Source organism: Cibotium barometz, chromosome 52 (genome assembly GCF_041138505.1).
Source record: "Cibotium barometz isolate CiBa-2024 chromosome 52, ASM4113850v1, whole genome shotgun sequence".
Classification (NCBI taxonomy): Eukaryota; Viridiplantae; Streptophyta; class Polypodiopsida; order Cyatheales; family Cibotiaceae; genus Cibotium; species Cibotium barometz.
In genome coordinates, this window is record NC_141097.1 from 42,551,662 (window position 1) to 42,569,277 (window position 17,616).

Genomic DNA, 17,616 nt, shown 5'->3' on the forward strand with positions numbered 1-17,616 from the left:
GAGGCATGGAGGGTGGGCAAAGACACCACCAAGGAACGCACACTCATCCTCAAGTTTGCGGGGTTGGAGGCAAGGCAAGCATTCCTTACCAAAAGGCGGGCACTAAAAGGAGAAAAGACTTACCTCGAAGACGATCTCACACTAGCAGAGGTGGCACACAAGAGGGAGTGCATGCCACGCATCTTGGTGGATGCACGGAAGGCAGGGAAATGGGCAGTGTACAGAGATGGGAGGGTGATCATCACCGAGCAACATGCCCAATCACGGTGCGAGAGCTATGACACCAAGCTAGAGATTGCGGTTTGGAACTGCAACGGCGCCTTGAGGACAGATGCAGGTCTGTTTGAGGAGACATTTACAGGGAGAGACTTGCTCTTATACACAGAGACTCATCAGTGCCAGGGGAGTCACCTTCCAGATACAGATGAAGGTCTGTTCATCGCCTACACCCACCCACAGTAGGGGGTACCCGGGGGTCGGGAGGGGTGGCTTCACTATACAGGAGCAGCTTCAACATGTGATACAGGTGGTCGGACGGGATGAGGTCACACGGTTTTTTTGGCTGAGGATCCAGACAAAGAGGGCCCGAGACATCTACCTTGCAGTGTGCTACTTTGCACCCTCCAATTCTAAATATGCCACCCATGGAGAGTACCTGTACCTGCCCCTTTATGGTAACATTATAAAGTTTTCCAGTCTAGGAGACATCCTCCTGGCTGGAGACTTCAATGCCCGCACCGCAGGTGCACAAGTACCCTTCTTTGAGACAGATGATCCCATGTACCAGGAGATTGACACGTTGGGTACAGATCTCGAGCGGGCATCACAGGATACAGCAGCCCGCACTGAATATGGAGAGTATCTCTTAGCCCTCGGCGGGGCTCATAGGCTAGCCATTTATAATGGCCTGGCTAGATGGCCTAGATCCAACTCCTTCACCTCCTACCCCTTCGGACATGGAGCTAGTACAGTGCACTATCTAATGGGATCCCTCTTTCTGATCCCACTCATTCCAGAGTTTACCATCTCTCCTCGCCCCATCAGTGTTGCAACCGACCATGCATACCTGGCCTTCTCCCTCACATGCCGATACACCATGCAACCACCTGCTTTGCCCCATCACCGTCCAAGATATCACTTCACCAAAGGGACCTCGTCCATCTATTCTGATCATGTCTACCGCATCCTCTCTGACCTCGATCCCCACATCCAACTTGATGAGCTTACTACACACCTCTCAGCCACCCTCCATACGTCCGCTGCAGCCGCATTCCCACACTCCAGAGCCACCCCTACATCACCAGGAGGGACTGTCCCACAGAATAGCTGGTACGACAAGGAATGTCGCGATACCCGAGCCCATCTACATCGGGAGATGGCACTAGGATCCGCCACTCACCAGCAGGTCCGAGTGATCTTTCGACGTCTCACACAGAGAAAGAAGAGAGCCTACCTAGCCAATCCTGAGCAGGAGCTATACCAGCTATTTCTTGGAAGGGACTATAAGGAGGCCTGGAGGATCTTCCAAGATCATCGCCTTCCCACTCCGATTACTTCACCTAGCACCTGGCACACCTATGCCACCTCTCTCTACCATGTCCCCGAGCAGCCACCTCTCCCCCATCCACCCGAACCTCGTCCCCCACACTCTTCCTTCTTTCACCTCAGCATGGTGAGAGATGCTATTGACAGGATGCAAACAGGGAGAGCACACAATCATGATGGACTCCTCACCGAGCAATTCTCCCATGCTAGGGACACGCTAGCCCCTTTACTGGTTCACATGTTTAACAGGGCTTTATGTGAGGGCTTCCCCGTCAGCTGGTCATCGAATACTATTGTACCTATCTTCAAAGCAGGTGACCCCATGGACCACAACAACTATAGGACTATTATGATTGGTCACACCTTGGCCAAGATTTATGGTTCAATTTTGGAGCATGAGCTTACCCTCAGCTAGCCCTAGAGTCCTCGAGACAATTCACACTTCAGGGAGATACAAAGTCCTGGTATGCACAGGTAGGCACTTGGTTTGGCATTCACGGTATGGAGCTGGAGGCACTCCCCCCCTTCCAGTACAGCATAGAGGCCCCGTCATTTGCTCTTAGTTGCACAGAGCGGAACAGGGTTATCATGAAGGACATTGTCAGACTGGATACTCAGAGGACATGGAGTTCACCTAGTCGTCCACTGGGGATGAAGATGGCCTTCTACAGAGATCACCTCCTATGCCTGACAAAGGATGGGTTCATCATCCGTCCACGCTACATGGACATACACCTATCCTTTGGGGTGAGATGTGCGATCGGCCAGATCCGCACCTCGTCCCACCAGCTGAGAGTGGAGACTGCCAAATATAGTTCTAGAGTGGCTGCACCAAAGGACAAGATATGCCAGCTCTGTCACACAGAACCCGAGAGAGAGGACCATTACATATGCCGATGCCCTGTATACTATGAGATTCGGGGGAGGTTCCACTGCCTCTTCCGAGCTAGGTTCGGACCACTTTCCAAGATCATGGACTTCTCGGATCAAAGATGCATGGGATCTTTTCTTCTAGAGCTCCGTAGACACAGGGAGTCCTTAGTGAGATCCAAATCAACTGTACTTGCTCGAGGACCAGCACAGAGAGCTCTCACCGACTTCTTCCATACCAGCACTCCGAGGGCCAATCCACCCATCATACCCAGACCACAGGCTAGAGTAGGAGCTCAGCCGAGAGGTGTGACACTCAACAGAGCCACTGAGTTATGCAAAGCTCGACGCCCCAGACCCCATGGCCACGGCCACACCACCACAGGAAGATGCGGGCCATCATCTCCCATCATCGCAGGACTTTCTCGCGCCAACTCAATTTTACCACCTTGAGCACCATGTCACAGCGGCCCATGAGGGATGTATTGGGGTGATATGAGAGGTCTCTGCTCATGTACCTAGATCAGATTTTTAAGTTCTAGATTTTTTGTTATCTTTTTTTATTACTATTTTGTACCCAGGATGACGTACCTCATGGATATGATGTAACCTTTTGGTCTCATAGGTCATTTTGGCCTTTTGAAGACGTTAATACAACCGGAAACGTTTCTGGTGACTATGGGGACGAGGGAAATGGAGGAGAGGCTACGGGGGAGGAAGGGCGAGAAAAAAAAGAGGGGCGCCGGGGGAGGGGGGGGGGCGCGCACTGATGGAGGGGAGAAAGCACAAGCGGGAGGGGAGAGGGGCAGGCAAAAAGGAGAGGTGTAGGAAAAGAGGGGAAAAACACAGGCAGAGAACGGAGAGGGGGGGGTGCATGCAGGCGGAACGAGGGAGGGTAGGCGGGAGTAGCGGGGGCTGGAAAGCACAAGTGCAGGCAGAAAATGCAGGAGGGCGGAGTGTGAGGTCACGCTGCCATTCCCGTGTGCACGCACTCTTGCTTGCTAATGTTATGATATTCTTCCATTGCAAAAGGGGTTTTTATACAAGTTTAAGGACACCTTCACACCCATGTGTACATAGGACACATCCTCTCCCCTAGACTTCAAACCCATTTGCAACTCATGAAGCAAGCAACTCACCCCTCTGAAGATACCCCAGGACATAAGAATTGTGTCCAGCATACTATAATGGCACCTGGTACTCAACTAAATAACCTAGCATACCTGAAAGACAGCATATCGCGCACTGGTGGAGCTCCAGGCATGCTCATGAAAAGAGAATTTGCGAAAAATGCAATGCGCCGACGTGCTTCAAAATTAGCAGGCACATCCATGGCAGATTCTTTGACAGTAAGCAGCAAATGGAGCCGCTTGATCTGAGAGGAAAAAACAACCCAAAGAGCGTGGTTAAGTACATAACACTCTTTCGATGGTCTTTGATATGCAGAACATAATTTTCCAAACAAATCAGAAACATACTTGCTCTGTCCAAGCGAGAGAATCAGAAAAGGAATGATTGACTGCTGGTGGAGAAGTGGATGCAAATAGCTGACTGTTGTCTTTCCCTGCTGCTGTTCTTCCATGGCTAGACTCAAGCTCGAAACTGAATCCACACAACAACATTAGGCAACCATCCACTTTTCATCAACTAGGAGAAATCTTTTACAATTATGTGAAAACTTACAGGCCCTCCATGATATCTTGTGTAGTCACTTCAAGCATATCCTGTAGTAAAAGAATCACAGTGCTATGCTTTGTATCGCCGGGGCTTTCCTGCTGTAAGCCATGTTAAGATGTGAGAAGATGCCCTTCACAGCAGCAAAAACACCACTTCACAGAGGCTTTATGTAAAATCTAGCAAAGGAAGAGAAGCTCTGATATTTGAGCACGGATTTACCAAAGTCTCAATGAGAGCAACAAACTTGCTGTACAGAAGAGGGAGCTTTTTGATATTGAAACGCTCCAGAAATTTTCTATTTTTTATGCTCTCCTCCACTTCACCCAAAATTCTTGTCAAGATCCTGAAACATATGCATATGAAGAAATTCCAGCTCATAGTAAAAGAAATCTTCTAGCATTCACAAAACCATAGTTTCTCTCGTACATCGTACGGTACGGACCTTTCCTCCCACCCCCTCCCCCCTTTTTCTATTTTCCCTCTTTTTGTTTTTGATTGTTGCTGTTTTAACCCCCTTTTTTTTTACATGGCTGTTTATGGCTGTTTTTTATTGTTATGGGGCTTGCTTGCTTTTGGTGTCCTTTTAGGCTCAACAGCCAAGGATCTGTGGATGTTGGTGTGGATGCAAAGGATCTGTTCTCTCTATCCTTGTGATCATTGCTCCATATCTGGAGGGTTGAGGTGAGGTACCTTCCTTAGTTAGGGCAACAAGAAGCAATGGCTTCCCCTCAACTGCCTCCCTCTCTCTCTGTCTTCGCAGACCATCTTCCAACAATTGGGCCCTGGCCCTGGCCCTTGGCCTTGGGTGGGTGCCTTGGACTCTTTGGCTTGGACTCTTTGGCCTCCCTTTAAAAAGCTCTCCTCCAACCTTCTCTCCATCACAAATTTCAAGCTCTCATAGCTCTAGCCTCTCAAGTTCAAGCTCCAATTGCTCTCAAGCTCTGTAACAACCTCTGAGCTCTCTATCCTTTCAAATTGATAATGCATAAATCTATAAGTGTTTTTTTTTAACCGTACTTCACCATATCGTACTCCAAAATTTCATACGGTACAGTAAATCCCCGTACAATGTCGTAGAGTACCGTATCGTACAATTGTACGCAAACAACTATGCACAAAACTACACAAAGCCACTGCCAAAGACTGTCAAATATCATCCTAGAAGGCAAGGTGTGTGCAACCAATGTAAAAGTTACTGGTTAGTAGCAGGTTTTTATTGACCGTTACCTTGTTTCAGTATCGCCAATAATCAGAAACTTCAGGATACGCTCAAACAACTCATAACACTCCTTAACAGCAATGCTTCTGTACTCATCTGCTGAAATACGTTTCCAAAGGTCCTGATCTTTCCCTTCAAATTCAGCTGCCATATTCAGAGCTATTGGCAACTACAAATTCAAAAGTCACAAGTTCCATTAGTTCATGAAGAGAAAGCCTGGTCATACTCTCATTTATTTCTGTAGAGCTACTAATGCTTATGTTACAATGTAGTAGAAAATGCTACCTTGCTTGCGAGTAGAAATGGTGGCCACTGCTTTGAGTCTATTTTCAAATTGGGATCTGAAGAAGAAGATGACGGAACCAGCAGTAAATCTAGATCCCTGCATTAATTTTACATGCAACATCTGATTGAGGTTATATTAACCTATCAGATTTTTGCTTCTAAGAATTTTCATTATTTGATTTTTAAAAAAATATATCTTTTTCCACATACTTGTTGCTAATAATGTCTTCTTCTCTGAGACTAAGAATAACCTCATTCCAAAGCTGTGCAAATTTGGCGTGTTGGATCTTGTTAACAGAAACCTGCATTAAATATGTGTTACAAAGATTGTAGAAGCACTCAAACCAACTCTTCTGCAATTCAGTATTAACAAGAGGGGTTTTAACATGGTAAAGTTCAGCTGCAATCAGTAATTACACTGCCTGGACAGTAGATACAGAAGTGAAACCGACTACCTTTTCAAGTGGAACCAGGCATTTATTGAAGGCTGTTGGTAGAGACAAGAACCTAGAACGCAGCATGCCTAGTGTGCGAATCTGCATTTCAAATGGTCAAATTATGAATAGATCAAAGATATCACTAGAGTTTCTCTTTCTTGGCAGGATTCATTTAGAAACATTCTTCATGCATATGCATGTAAACTTTCCTCTTGGCTAAACCTTGTAATGTTTTCTAATCGCCAAACATTTCCATTGTCGTGATCTGGTTGTAAGAAACATTTAGGGCATAAGGCCGAATTCAAGAAAAAATGGGATCCAACACTTCCTCCACAATGCACATATAAACAACAGCATTCTTTAAGCATTGTTTTTTTCAAAGGCGTTTTCCTGAGATGATGATATCTTAGCCACTCCTGTTCCATTAATCACTGGAGAAAGGTCAAAGGCCGATAAATTTCATGGTCACCCAAACAGGCCATACACCGCAAGTCTCTTACCAATGGATCACACAAGCTGGCTATATTTAAACACTACATACACACTAGCTCCTGCAAAATCCAGACACGAGGTCTCCACAAGAAGCACAAATTACCAGCAAATGAATTCTCATAACACAAGAAGGAAGCTTTGACAGAAAATCCTTTCAAAGCATTCTACAAAAACAATCCCTTAGCCACTCACTTGCTTTCATAATGAAACTGCTCAGGATTAACGATAAGATTAATCTTTCAAAGAAAGTATAATATTCTGTTTATGGTACTCAGGAAGCAAATCAGCGCTGCAGCCCTCTATGGTTAAAAAGGTAGATCTGAGGCCAGCAGGTGTTTGGCTCATGTCATGCGTTCTCCATTTAATTTACTCGTGTGCATGATATAATTAGCTATTTACACAAATTGGATAACTATTGTTGCAGAAAAGTATTTGGATTCATCTTTTCACATCCTTTTAGTTGGTAGAAACTTTGTCAACCTTTTTCCTCTTCCCTTCAAGAAGTGTTTTCATCCACAAAAACAGTTCAGAAAGTTGTAAACAAGTGTCTATGTGTAGACCATATGGTCATCTACGCCTGTAACTTCCGTAAGTACTATGCCAAGGAAAGCAAGACACACAGCACATATTTCCCTTAAGTACTACAACCAAGGAAACATGCAACACTTGTGTTTCATTTGGAACACCAAAACATAGTTGCCACTCGCAACTATGAAAGATGCCAATAAAACACAATTTTCTTTTTATTTCTCTTTTTTTCAAGAAAGAGACTTCTATTAAGTATGAAAAAAACATACAACAAACATAGCTATAAGCTAGAATAGAATAGAATCACCCCAATATGTATCGTGATTTCAACCCCTTAGGAGCATCATGATGCCATGAGAGACCTGTGGGACTAGAGGAAAAGAAAATGCCATGGTCCCACAATGCATTAATACCACGGGCTTTGCTTGCCCGAAACAAGATGACCCCTGAATACGAGCCCAGGTAGCCATGAGAGTATGGATGATATCACCCATATAGTACTAATGCACTGAGACCCAAAAATCTAGACACCCTCAATAGCCTCCGTGCATCTAGCTCTCCAAATCTGCCATGCTGTGCTACTGGCAACAATCTCCCAACTAGTGTCAATCCTCTGTCTAGGGGGTGTATTATCACAGTGACGGACATCCTGCAATAAACCATGCTAGGCAACACCTCTACGAATGAAAATAGCGGAGTCTCTACCAGCTGCGGACCAGATTGGGAAAGCCAACAACTGCCTCCCAAGTCACATGCATGGCGCGGCCACTCAATTTGCCCATAAGTGGGATTGCTCCTCATCCGGGTTCAAGTCGTCCTTTTTCTTCGATTAGCATCATGGCTAATCAATCTCCCTCGGCCGGGCGAACCATTGTTTTTTCCGAAGCTAAGCTCGCGGTCCTCTACGCCGAAATAGAGAAAGACTCCCAAACGACCCTCATTGCTGAGATCCAAATCTTCAGGCTCGGGATTGGGTCTTGGCGATTCTGCCCTCCGACCTCGCTCCACTCTTTCGAGATGTCAGGTTGCTTGGAAGAGGTTTCTTCCAAGTGGATTTTGATTATGAGGATGCAGCCTCAGAGGTTTTGAAAGGCAGCCCTTTGCCATTGGGCCCGAGGAAGATATTCTTTCTTCCCTACTCCAGCTATTTTGACCCTGTTGAGGAAGACCGGAACCATTTCTCAATTACTCTCAGATTCCCAGGTCTTCCTCGCGCATATTGGCCTATGTTAGAGGCCATCGGGTCTGCCTTTGGGCTGGTTCTTCAAGTGCCAACATCTTCTGCCCAGGTGGTCACTACCTCGGCGGATGCTGTCCCCACAGTCATGGTTCTTGCCCGTGACATTGAGCTCTTTGAGGACTATGTTTTGCTTCCGGGCCCTTGTGGCCCTTTGAAGCGATCAAGGATGCGTACATGGGGTGCTGATCCATGGCGACTCGGATCTCTAATGCATAAAACCACTCGGTAATGATCCGATTTAGAGGTGCCTGCAAGCAATAAAAGTATGCCCCCCTCTGTCAAGCACCCAAGCATCCACATAAAATCGGTCTAACTGTGCATAAATACATCCTACATCCCTTCTCCTATTAGACCATGAATAAAGAAGAGTGCATGGTCTCCTCTAAACTCATGCCAACAATCTCTGCCATGAATGGAGACGCTCTCTCATGAGGATGCACCAAGCCCTCATGTCCACCTCTTTTATCCATTGACATCTCAGCCATGTTAAAATCCCCACCAATAATCTAATGGCCAGCGTGAGGCATCAACGTAGTGAGAGATTTCCAAAAGACAATCCTCTCACCTCTATGGTTAGGAGCATAGAGGTTGAGAATACCAATGTGTGTAGTAGCTTGCATAAGAAGGATCCACTGCGATCTCGCAGGCAAAATGACACCATGTCCAATGATGCAAGGCAAGACCAAAGCTGATACAAAGATATAGACACCACCTTCTGTACCAATGAAGCTGAGTTTTGACAAAAAAAAATTGCCCACGCGGAAAAAAGCCCCCACGACCTTGAATGTTCCATGAGACAATCCTCGTAAGAACTCACAGTAGGAACGACCAGATCTCGTGGTTGACGTAGGACCCCCTTTAGAGGCGGAGGTATGTCTCGCATAGTTAAGGAAGGCAAAATCTAACGATGAAAACCTTACCTCTCGTTCCCACTCCGCGGAAAAGCCAGGGCTAGTCCTCAAAATTGGAGAGGTACCATGACAATGCAACTGCGCAACATCATCCTCGGGGGTGCAATCATCCTGTAACTGTAATGAAAGATCCTCCTGTGAGGGACCAAATCCTATGCATGTAGAGCCTCATCCTCCAAAGAAGGAGCAACATCCTATGAGGCAAAAGCTGCATAAGGGTTGGGGTGCTCCACTAGGGATGCAAATAGAGGGGCAGGTACGGGGGTCCGAGGGCGCTTGCCATCTCTAACCACAACCCAACGCTATGTGGTCCGTTGGGCCATAGGGGCAACTAGAGTCTGGAAACTGCAGAAGGCATCTGATGGGTAGGACCACGCCGCCTCCTAGCATGACCTATCGATATAGAACAATCTCTAGCAATGTGGCCCTGTCGACGACAAATCCGACACTGATCAAGTCTGCTTGCAATCGCCATCCTCTGTCTCGGAATTGAGAGCCGTCATGCCTCTAAAGCATGATATGGTTGTCAGTAATCGATGGATCAGAAACAAGCACAAAGACCCGGGGTACACCATCAGAAGTGGCGATAACAACTACGGAAGCTAAAGCGAGACAGCCCAGAAGGGCCGGTAACTCTAAAACCTGGCCAAAGGATGCCTCTATGGAAGCTAAGAGCTTCCAATAAGACCGAGTAAGAGCAGGGAACCATAGTGAGACCGGGGAACGATAGGGGTGAGAGCCATAAACCCTCGCAACAAGGGTGGTCTAGAGCTCTATGTCAATGTCGTGTTGAAGAGAGGTGAGCTTGTCTTGTGAAAAATTGATGACTCTCCCAGCCTGTGGGGGTGACGAAAGATTGGCTGTGGTGGCAGAAGCCATAGAGCCAATCGACAATGGACGGCTGACTTGAATCCAAATGAAAGAATGCTGCTAAAGGAAAGAGGTGGCAAGGGGAGGAAGAGGCAGGTGAGAGCAAGGAAGAGGAAGGAAGAGGAAGTGGTAGGGGACGGGGGTCGGGGGTCGGGAGCAAGGCAGGCGAGGAGGGGGGTGAGGAGGCGGGGATGGAGGCAGGGGAAAGGCGGGTGCAGCAAAGGTGGGAGCAGATGGCACGTGTAGCAGAGGCGGGAGCAGATGGTGGGGAGAAGGCGAGAGCAAATGGGATAAAGGTAGGAACAGAAGAGGCAGGCGGGAGCAGATGGTGGGGGAGCAAGGCAGGAGCAAAAGGGAAAGGCGGGAGCAGAAGGGGCAAAGGTAGGAGAAGAAATGGGCAGAAGCAGGAGCAACAGATGGGACAGACATGGGAGAAGATGGTGGGGGGCAGAGGCGAGAGCAGAAGAGGCAGGCGGGCGCAAATGGGACAAAGGTGGGGGTAGAGACGAAGGCTGCCGCAAGTTGGTTCCACAGCGCGAGCTCCAATAAAACACAAATTGCTAATAAGGCATTGAATAATCTCATGCCTTTAGTATACGCTAGTAGGGCAGACTCAGCCATAATGAAGCCTAGCACTAAGGGAAGTAGCAAATAGAAAGAATTAGTACAACAAATAAGTAGTTGATAGGGCAAATGCACCGCTAAAGATAGAAAGAATAAGCACAATATCAACTGGCGCAACTCGGACGAAAACTTCACAATGTGAAATCTACATGTCCGCTAATACGACTGAATTATATACCTTACATTGATAGACAAACAAAATCAATGTATGTACTTTGAGACTGCTTTGACATGAATAACACAACATCCCATTTGTGTTCAATACCAATATAAAGTCTGGTGTATAACAAATCTTTGTTGCCTCCTCATTACAGTGGCAATGCACTACCTACCCGTAGGTGGCAATATACTACCCAACTATAATCGATGACCAACAAACAATAATGGTTCTCGTATGCACTTCATAAACATATTACAAAACACAAATATGTACAAGTTTGCTTTTCTTGGCGAAATAAAGAGGAACGACATCACTTTACTTTGTCTATCAAAACGCCAAATCTTTCCATGGATTTTGTTGAGTAACTCCGTACTCCTCTATCAGTGACTCTGTACCCATGAATATACTATTCTCAAGTGGGAATATTTATATAGCCATTTTTCACAAGATGCTCAAGCCACTTCATACGAAGTGCTCATCTAGATTAACCTAAAACCTTCGGCACTACAGCACAAAGTTTGGGGCATTCCAACACCCAATTGCTATTGATCCAAAGACATCTAATCAACAACTATGCCAATCTATGAACTCTACCGTTTAGTATCTAGCTATGAGTCCTCCCAGGCCGTAATAGTAGCCTTAGATTCAACTTCAGTGCAGCCAAGTCCTTCAAGACTTGCCCAAATACTTTGTGGATCCACCTCATGGCCAACTGCCATGCCTGAGCATAGCGTGAAAGCACTTCCACGCCTACCCAAAATACACACTGAACACTCTTGGTAACTTAGCCATGCAAATTGACAAGGTCAGGGCTTTATCTAGAATATCAAGCACCTAAGGTATGTGACTTTCCATAAAATTTGAGCTCATTGGAAGTCAACACCCAATATCGGTTAGAAAATACTATCACTTTTTTTCCCAATAAGTTTTATCACCCCCATTAGACACAAGTTCAAGTGGGCACTAAGGGTCCACCCTTGAGCACTCCGTCTCAGTACATACCTCAAGAGATTCGTTTGACCACTCCGAAATAGCGCTCACTTTTTTTCTCACAGAAACCTCGGCTTCTCTCTCCGGATTAGCACACCTTTCTAACGAGGGACGCAATTATTGCTAGAAAGTGTGCGCACATTCGGCAATATCATATATATATATATATATATATATATATATATATCTAGATAAATCTAGGAACATGCCCAAATTCACCTTTTAGGAATGTGCATGTTATATACTCATGGTAGTCAACCCACAAGATTAAGTATAACAAGATAACTGTTGAGCACTCCATGCTAGTATCAAGATCAAGATCTGCATAGTGTAATCACTTTAGATTATCACCAAATCTACTATAGTTTGCCTCTAATCTGTCTGGATTAGCTCCAAACCTGGAGTTTTCTTTGAGCCATCGTGTTTAACCTTAGAACTCTAATATCCATGTCAAGAGACCCATCTGATCACTCCGGATCAACACCCTACTTGACATAGTAGACAACCACCAATAGTCAATCAAATAACATAGGTTGTGCAGACATAATCTTTGTAGTGACTATGCACCACAAAATCAAAATCCATGAAAGTCTATTTCCGGATGCTGAGTGAACTCCAAGAAGCCAGAGACACCGTCCTCGATCAAAGATTTTCTGCAGAAACAAGTACCAAGAAAGCTCCACAAGAAATCTCCTCAGCAACTCAACTACAAAAGCAACAAAACAAGCTGCTAGGTACGCCGCTCCTCTGGAAGAAAACAACCATATAGGCTGCGACGTGCTGCTCCAAAAAATGGTTCCAAACCCAAGTGTAAGAACACTCCTCGAAGTCGAATGTCGCGTATCCAGACTGGAGAAGGTATGAAAGACCTCATAACCAACCAAGATCAGATCCTGTATATAATCAATCCTGGGAGAAGCAAGTTGCTCCTCACTGGAACCCTCAAAAGAAATAGAGTCAATCTGCTCCAACTCTGTACCAAGAGTAGCCAAATGCTGAAAAGAAGCATCCTCTAAAAAGGTCCGCATCGCAAGATGTAAAGACTCTGTAGAAAAGATCGGGTCCATCTACTCAAGCTCCGTACCATGAGTTGCCCAATGCTGTACATAAGCACATGCCACTGAGGTGGGCATCGCAAGATGAAAGGACTCCACATCCCCCTCAGAAAACTGATGTCGTCGAACTGGTACAAGCCCAACTTGATTCTGATCCAAATCCAAAAAACTCTGGAAGTACAGGTACGGTTAGCAACCACAGATCCAAAGCATCCCACTGGGTCCAAAAAAGCATCCTCCAAAACAACAAGCCTGCAGAACTCGCAGGGGGAGGGCATCCTCAGAAGCATCACAAAGAGATGCAGAGATAGACTCCTCACAATGAGGAAAGGTAGCAGAAATATAAACTGTAGTGGTAACAAAGTCCTCAAAAGCATCACTGAGAGCAGAAGACTATTCCATAAGTAGAATCAGATCCCAAGAATCAGCAACAAATAAATGATCCATATGAAAGGATCACACCTCAAAGGGCAAAACACCCTCCTTGTTTTGCAAACACTGCAAAGAACACAAGCTCGGACAAAATAAACTCTGCTCAGGATCTCTGAAAAGATCACTGCTCTCCTCCAAAATCTATAAACTCCTAGCACAGAGGAAAGTCTCCACAGAAACAAAACAGCTCCCGAAACTGATCCTCACGTGAAGTAGCTAGAGATAGGCCCCCTCTGACTGTAGAAAACTCCTATGGGAAGCAAAACACAACCAAAACACTGCTATCCAGCAAAAATAGCACTCCACCGCCAACAGATGGCAAGGAACGTGGAGAAACCGGGAAACTGTGTAGGCCAGAACAAAACACAGGTATAGATGCTCCAAAATCAGCAAAACGCTGACTAAAATCTGAAATTCAGAATCCTCCTCAAGTACCAAACTGCCTCCAAAGCCACAATCCAAAAAAGAAACCCCCTCTGCAAGTGATCTGTGTCCACTGGAGAAGAAAACTCAGCCAAACAAGGGCTACAAACCTGAAAATTCAGGTCAACCAGTGTCCACACCTCCTATGAGGAAAAATGCTGAAGAGAAGGTACCCTCGGGTCCAACAGATGAAGCCAAGGTGAAGGTAGAGCTGCCAGCAAGATCGGTTCAGAAAAACGCAGCAACCATGGCTGTAAATCTGAACACGCAGAGGTAAAAGGGGTTGTAGAATGGACAGAGTATGGAAACGCAGAAGAAAGAGGTACACCCAAGCCTCAGATCAGCAAATCAGCATCAGAAACCTGTAGGAGAAGAAAATGCAGCAAATATGCTCCTGTTGGCCTGTACAAAACAGGCGACCAGCACTAGGGGGGGTATGAATGCTGAGAACTGCTGAAAACTGCTGTAGACAGCCACGTGTAGAAAAATGCAGCAAACTATGTGCTGCTGCCCTGAAAACAGTGCAGAAAGTAGGTGTTCTCAAAGGTCAAACTAATGAAGAAGGACCACGGGCTGCTGAGAAGAAACGCTTGGAAGAGGCAGGCGGCCAGCAGCACTTCTGATAAAAAAACGCAGATCTGTCCAACTTGCTGAAAACACAAAAACGCAGGAGGAAGAGGAGGGAGCATCCAACACTGAAGATCACCGGCGCTCTGATACCATGATAGAATGTGCAGCAGAAGAAGGGAAAGTGGAAACACAGGAGAGAGAGTAAGAGAGAAAGATGAAGAGGTGAGAACCTGCTCTCAATATCATCACCAAAAGGAATACATGTCTCGAGCAAGAGGGGAGAACCTTGTATGTGAGGGACTGCAGCAAACAATGCTAAGCAAGCAGTAAGAAATGAGGGAGGCAAGCCAGCTATATATATGCCCATGGGTAGGCAGCCAACTGGTGATAAAAAACCTCCATGACTGCGAAAATACCCAAGACTCCATAATATGGGGAATAATGTGGGAAAATATATGAGGGGTGACCAGTCCCTCTAACTAACATGGTCAGCCCTAGAGGCTAAAATAGGACACCAAATAGGAAGCTAGCAAGAAGGGGATGATGTCTAACAAAAAGTTGAAAAAAAAACTATCGGAGGAGAGGCTGCAGAGGATAGGGCTCGAGCGAAGGAGAAGAGGATCAGGAGGGGGGGCACACTGAAAGACCGAAAAGGGGGAGCTTGGTGGGCGAAATATCAAGGGCAGTGGGGATGGAAGAGCAGGCAGAAAGGCAGGAATGGAAGAGGCACAGGCGGATTGCGGGGACGAGGCTAATGGCACGCAGATAAAGGGGGGGAAGAGGCGAAGGTGGGCGGAAGAGACAGGAGGGGCGGACCAGTGGGCTGGAAGGAGGGCACACGTGGGAGGGGGGAGGGGGGGACAGGCTGGCTATGGGGGAAGCTTCAGCTCACTGCTCTTGCTCAGTATGCTCTTGTTCTAAATTTGACCATACTTATTATAGATTGTAGGGTTATTAGCTAAATATAGCACTGGAGCTGAGCCAATTATAGAGCCCAATGGCTTATATAAGTATAACCCAGGCGACATTAGAATCATCGAGTCTGACTGGTACCGCATGGCCCATCAGGGATGCTCACCATGACAACACCTGTGGGGTGTGGCCTGGTGGCATAGGAGGACACCAAGTCTTACTGCGGGGAAGCTCTACACAAGATGTAGCTATGGCCTCCAGCTTGAGGGTGAGTCCGGAGTGACTTTATGGCTGGGAGGTGAGCCTTAAGCCTCACTACTATGTGGTTCCACTTCTCGTGATCTTCTGGGCAAGGTCCTGTGGGATCTTACACTTGGGCTGTGCGGCAATTCCTTGCGGAAGAGCCTCCGGGGAGGCAATGCATACTCTGATAGAGGAAATCCCAACTGCCCTGACCACCACGGAGGCGGCAGTCTGGAGCGATTCCAAGATCTGTCCAATCCTTCAACCAATCAATTGCAGGAGGGGGATATACTTCTTTCAGAGACCTAGGAAGCATAGGAAACATACTGTGATGGGGAAGCCAATCAATCCTGCAAGGGGGTTGGATGTGGGGTCAAAGCCATGGTGCCATCAAGTGAAAAACGTCTGCGCTATGTGTATTGCACCTTGTCAGCCGCTGTGAGAGAGTCAGACTCCACCTAGGTGTAGCCATGCCTAAGAAAATGAATATCAGTGATTTTGCCAGGCTCGCCAATGAGGGCTGCCTCGAGCAAATCCCGAATCTGACCACCTGCACGGCAGCTCCTCACGAGCTTGCAAACCAAAGTAGAGGCCACAAGGGAGGAGACTGTCGATGCCAAGAGTTGGAGGTCCGCTTCGGAGAACAGGCAAGAGGCGGCAGCCTCAAAACCTGCTGAGAAGAAAGAAAATGATTGGGCACACCGGGCGGGCAATAAGGAGAGAGACGGAAGGAGGAAGAGGGTGCGATAAGGAGACAGACGAAAGGGGGGGCGAAGGGAGCTCGGAAAGCAGGGGGGGGCGAGGACGGGCTTGCTGCAGGCGGGGAGGAGGCAGAAGGCCCAGCAAAGAAAGGAAAGGCGGCAGGGCCACGGAATCGGGCGTGGCAAGAAGGGCACACAGGAGGTCACGGTAGGGGGGAGTCTGCCCAGCCAGCGCACAGGGAGGACAGGGGCAGCAATATCAAAGAAAAGAGGGGTGGGGGGGGGGCAGCTGGCCGAAGGAAGGCAGAAAAGGGAGAGGCAAAAAAGATTCAAGTCCTCAAAAACTATCCATCAAACTAAATTGCCATAGATTCCTCACCTCACCAAGCCGAAGAAATGCACCAGCCACACCTCCAAATAAGGTGGAGAAAACAGCATACCAAATCTGAGTATCCATAAAATAGACCTGCAAAAAATAGGCAACTTGATTCATTGACAAGGATGGTTGCAGAGGTCCATCGCAAATTCAGCATTGGTCTCAGTACGAAACACAAAAAATGTACTACGACAAAAAGTGTCAACATTGGCGTACCAAAATCACTGGTACCCAAACAGAAATGACAGCTCCAATATTGTACTTTGCTGCACACAAATCACAGTGATACATGTTGTAAGGTGTATGGTGGGTGCAAGCATCAATTCATGCCCATTTATAACGTAGCTTTGGCATCTTATTTAGACATAACATACCATGAGGGAAAAACTCATGCCATTTGTAATGGATGCTGGTCACAGCCATGATTGCCTTTGTAACTTTCAACAAGGGCTTTATCTGTTCATAACATTTTATGGACAAAATAAGCATAGTAAGCATACCAAACCTGATGAATTCCAGGCAAGATTTCCAAAGCTCATCCAAAGCCTTTCAAACTTTTCTAGTGTTTCTCTATCACATTGCAAGCAGCTGCCATCAGAGAATGCTTCAATGCAGAACATCAGCATACACTTGCATACCTGAGTGTAAAAGCTAAAAGAAAATTTGCTGATGAGAAGAAAAATCCAAAACATAGTGTACCTGTCATTTCAGTGATAAACAAGCAAATATTACCTTCTTTCTGAATTAAAGATCATGAAATATCCATCAATATGAGAGGTAGATGTAATACTTAAACAGAGCAACAGGTCTTTCCTGCATGCCACGTCCAACATACAGCCGGGGCTGCCAAGAGTTGAACATCACAAAATGCATAAATTTGTCAGAAACTTAAATCGTTCATGTCATGAACGTTTTCTAAATAGAAATTGCAGGTTTGTTATTAAGTAAGTGTTAGAGTACCAGAATTTCAGGACCCCTCTTGCTTAGTTCTCTAAGAAAAAGTCACATCAGATTTTAGTACTAAGAATTTAAAGAGCAATGCCTTTGAGGGAGATT

At 46.4% G+C, this 17,616-nt stretch overlaps 1 protein-coding gene across 16 annotated transcripts in view; it reads right to left on the bottom strand.

Moving 5' to 3' along the window:
* The window catches only part of LOC147609142 (callose synthase 5-like), a 168,025-nt gene that overhangs the window by 89,796 nt on the left and 60,613 nt on the right, over positions 1 to 17,616 (bottom strand). For 13 of the 16 annotated variants that reach the window (XR_015264387.1, XM_086788652.1, XM_086788648.1 and 10 more), the window contains 13 exons: positions 17,351 to 17,403; positions 17,199 to 17,259; positions 16,935 to 17,016; positions 16,777 to 16,826; positions 16,564 to 16,650; positions 6,052 to 6,132; positions 5,807 to 5,898; positions 5,597 to 5,693; positions 5,320 to 5,480; positions 4,312 to 4,435; positions 4,099 to 4,190; positions 3,894 to 4,017; positions 3,639 to 3,790 (listed from right to left, as the gene is read on the bottom strand). Coding sequence is in view for 15 of the 16 variants with exons in the window: in XM_086788652.1 (XP_086644778.1) it covers positions 3,639 to 3,790; positions 3,894 to 4,017; positions 4,099 to 4,190; positions 4,312 to 4,435; positions 5,320 to 5,480; positions 5,597 to 5,693; positions 5,807 to 5,898; positions 6,052 to 6,132; positions 16,564 to 16,650; positions 16,777 to 16,826; positions 16,935 to 17,016; positions 17,199 to 17,259; positions 17,351 to 17,403 (1,256 nt within the window). In the remaining variant the exon portion in view is untranslated. The remainder of the gene's footprint in view (positions 1 to 3,638; positions 3,791 to 3,893; positions 4,018 to 4,098; positions 4,191 to 4,311; positions 4,436 to 5,319; positions 5,481 to 5,596; positions 5,694 to 5,806; positions 5,899 to 6,051; positions 6,133 to 16,563; positions 16,651 to 16,776; positions 16,827 to 16,934; positions 17,017 to 17,198; positions 17,260 to 17,350; positions 17,404 to 17,616) is intronic. The other 3 variants (XM_086788659.1, XM_086788658.1, XM_086788660.1) reach the window with 1 other exon arrangement.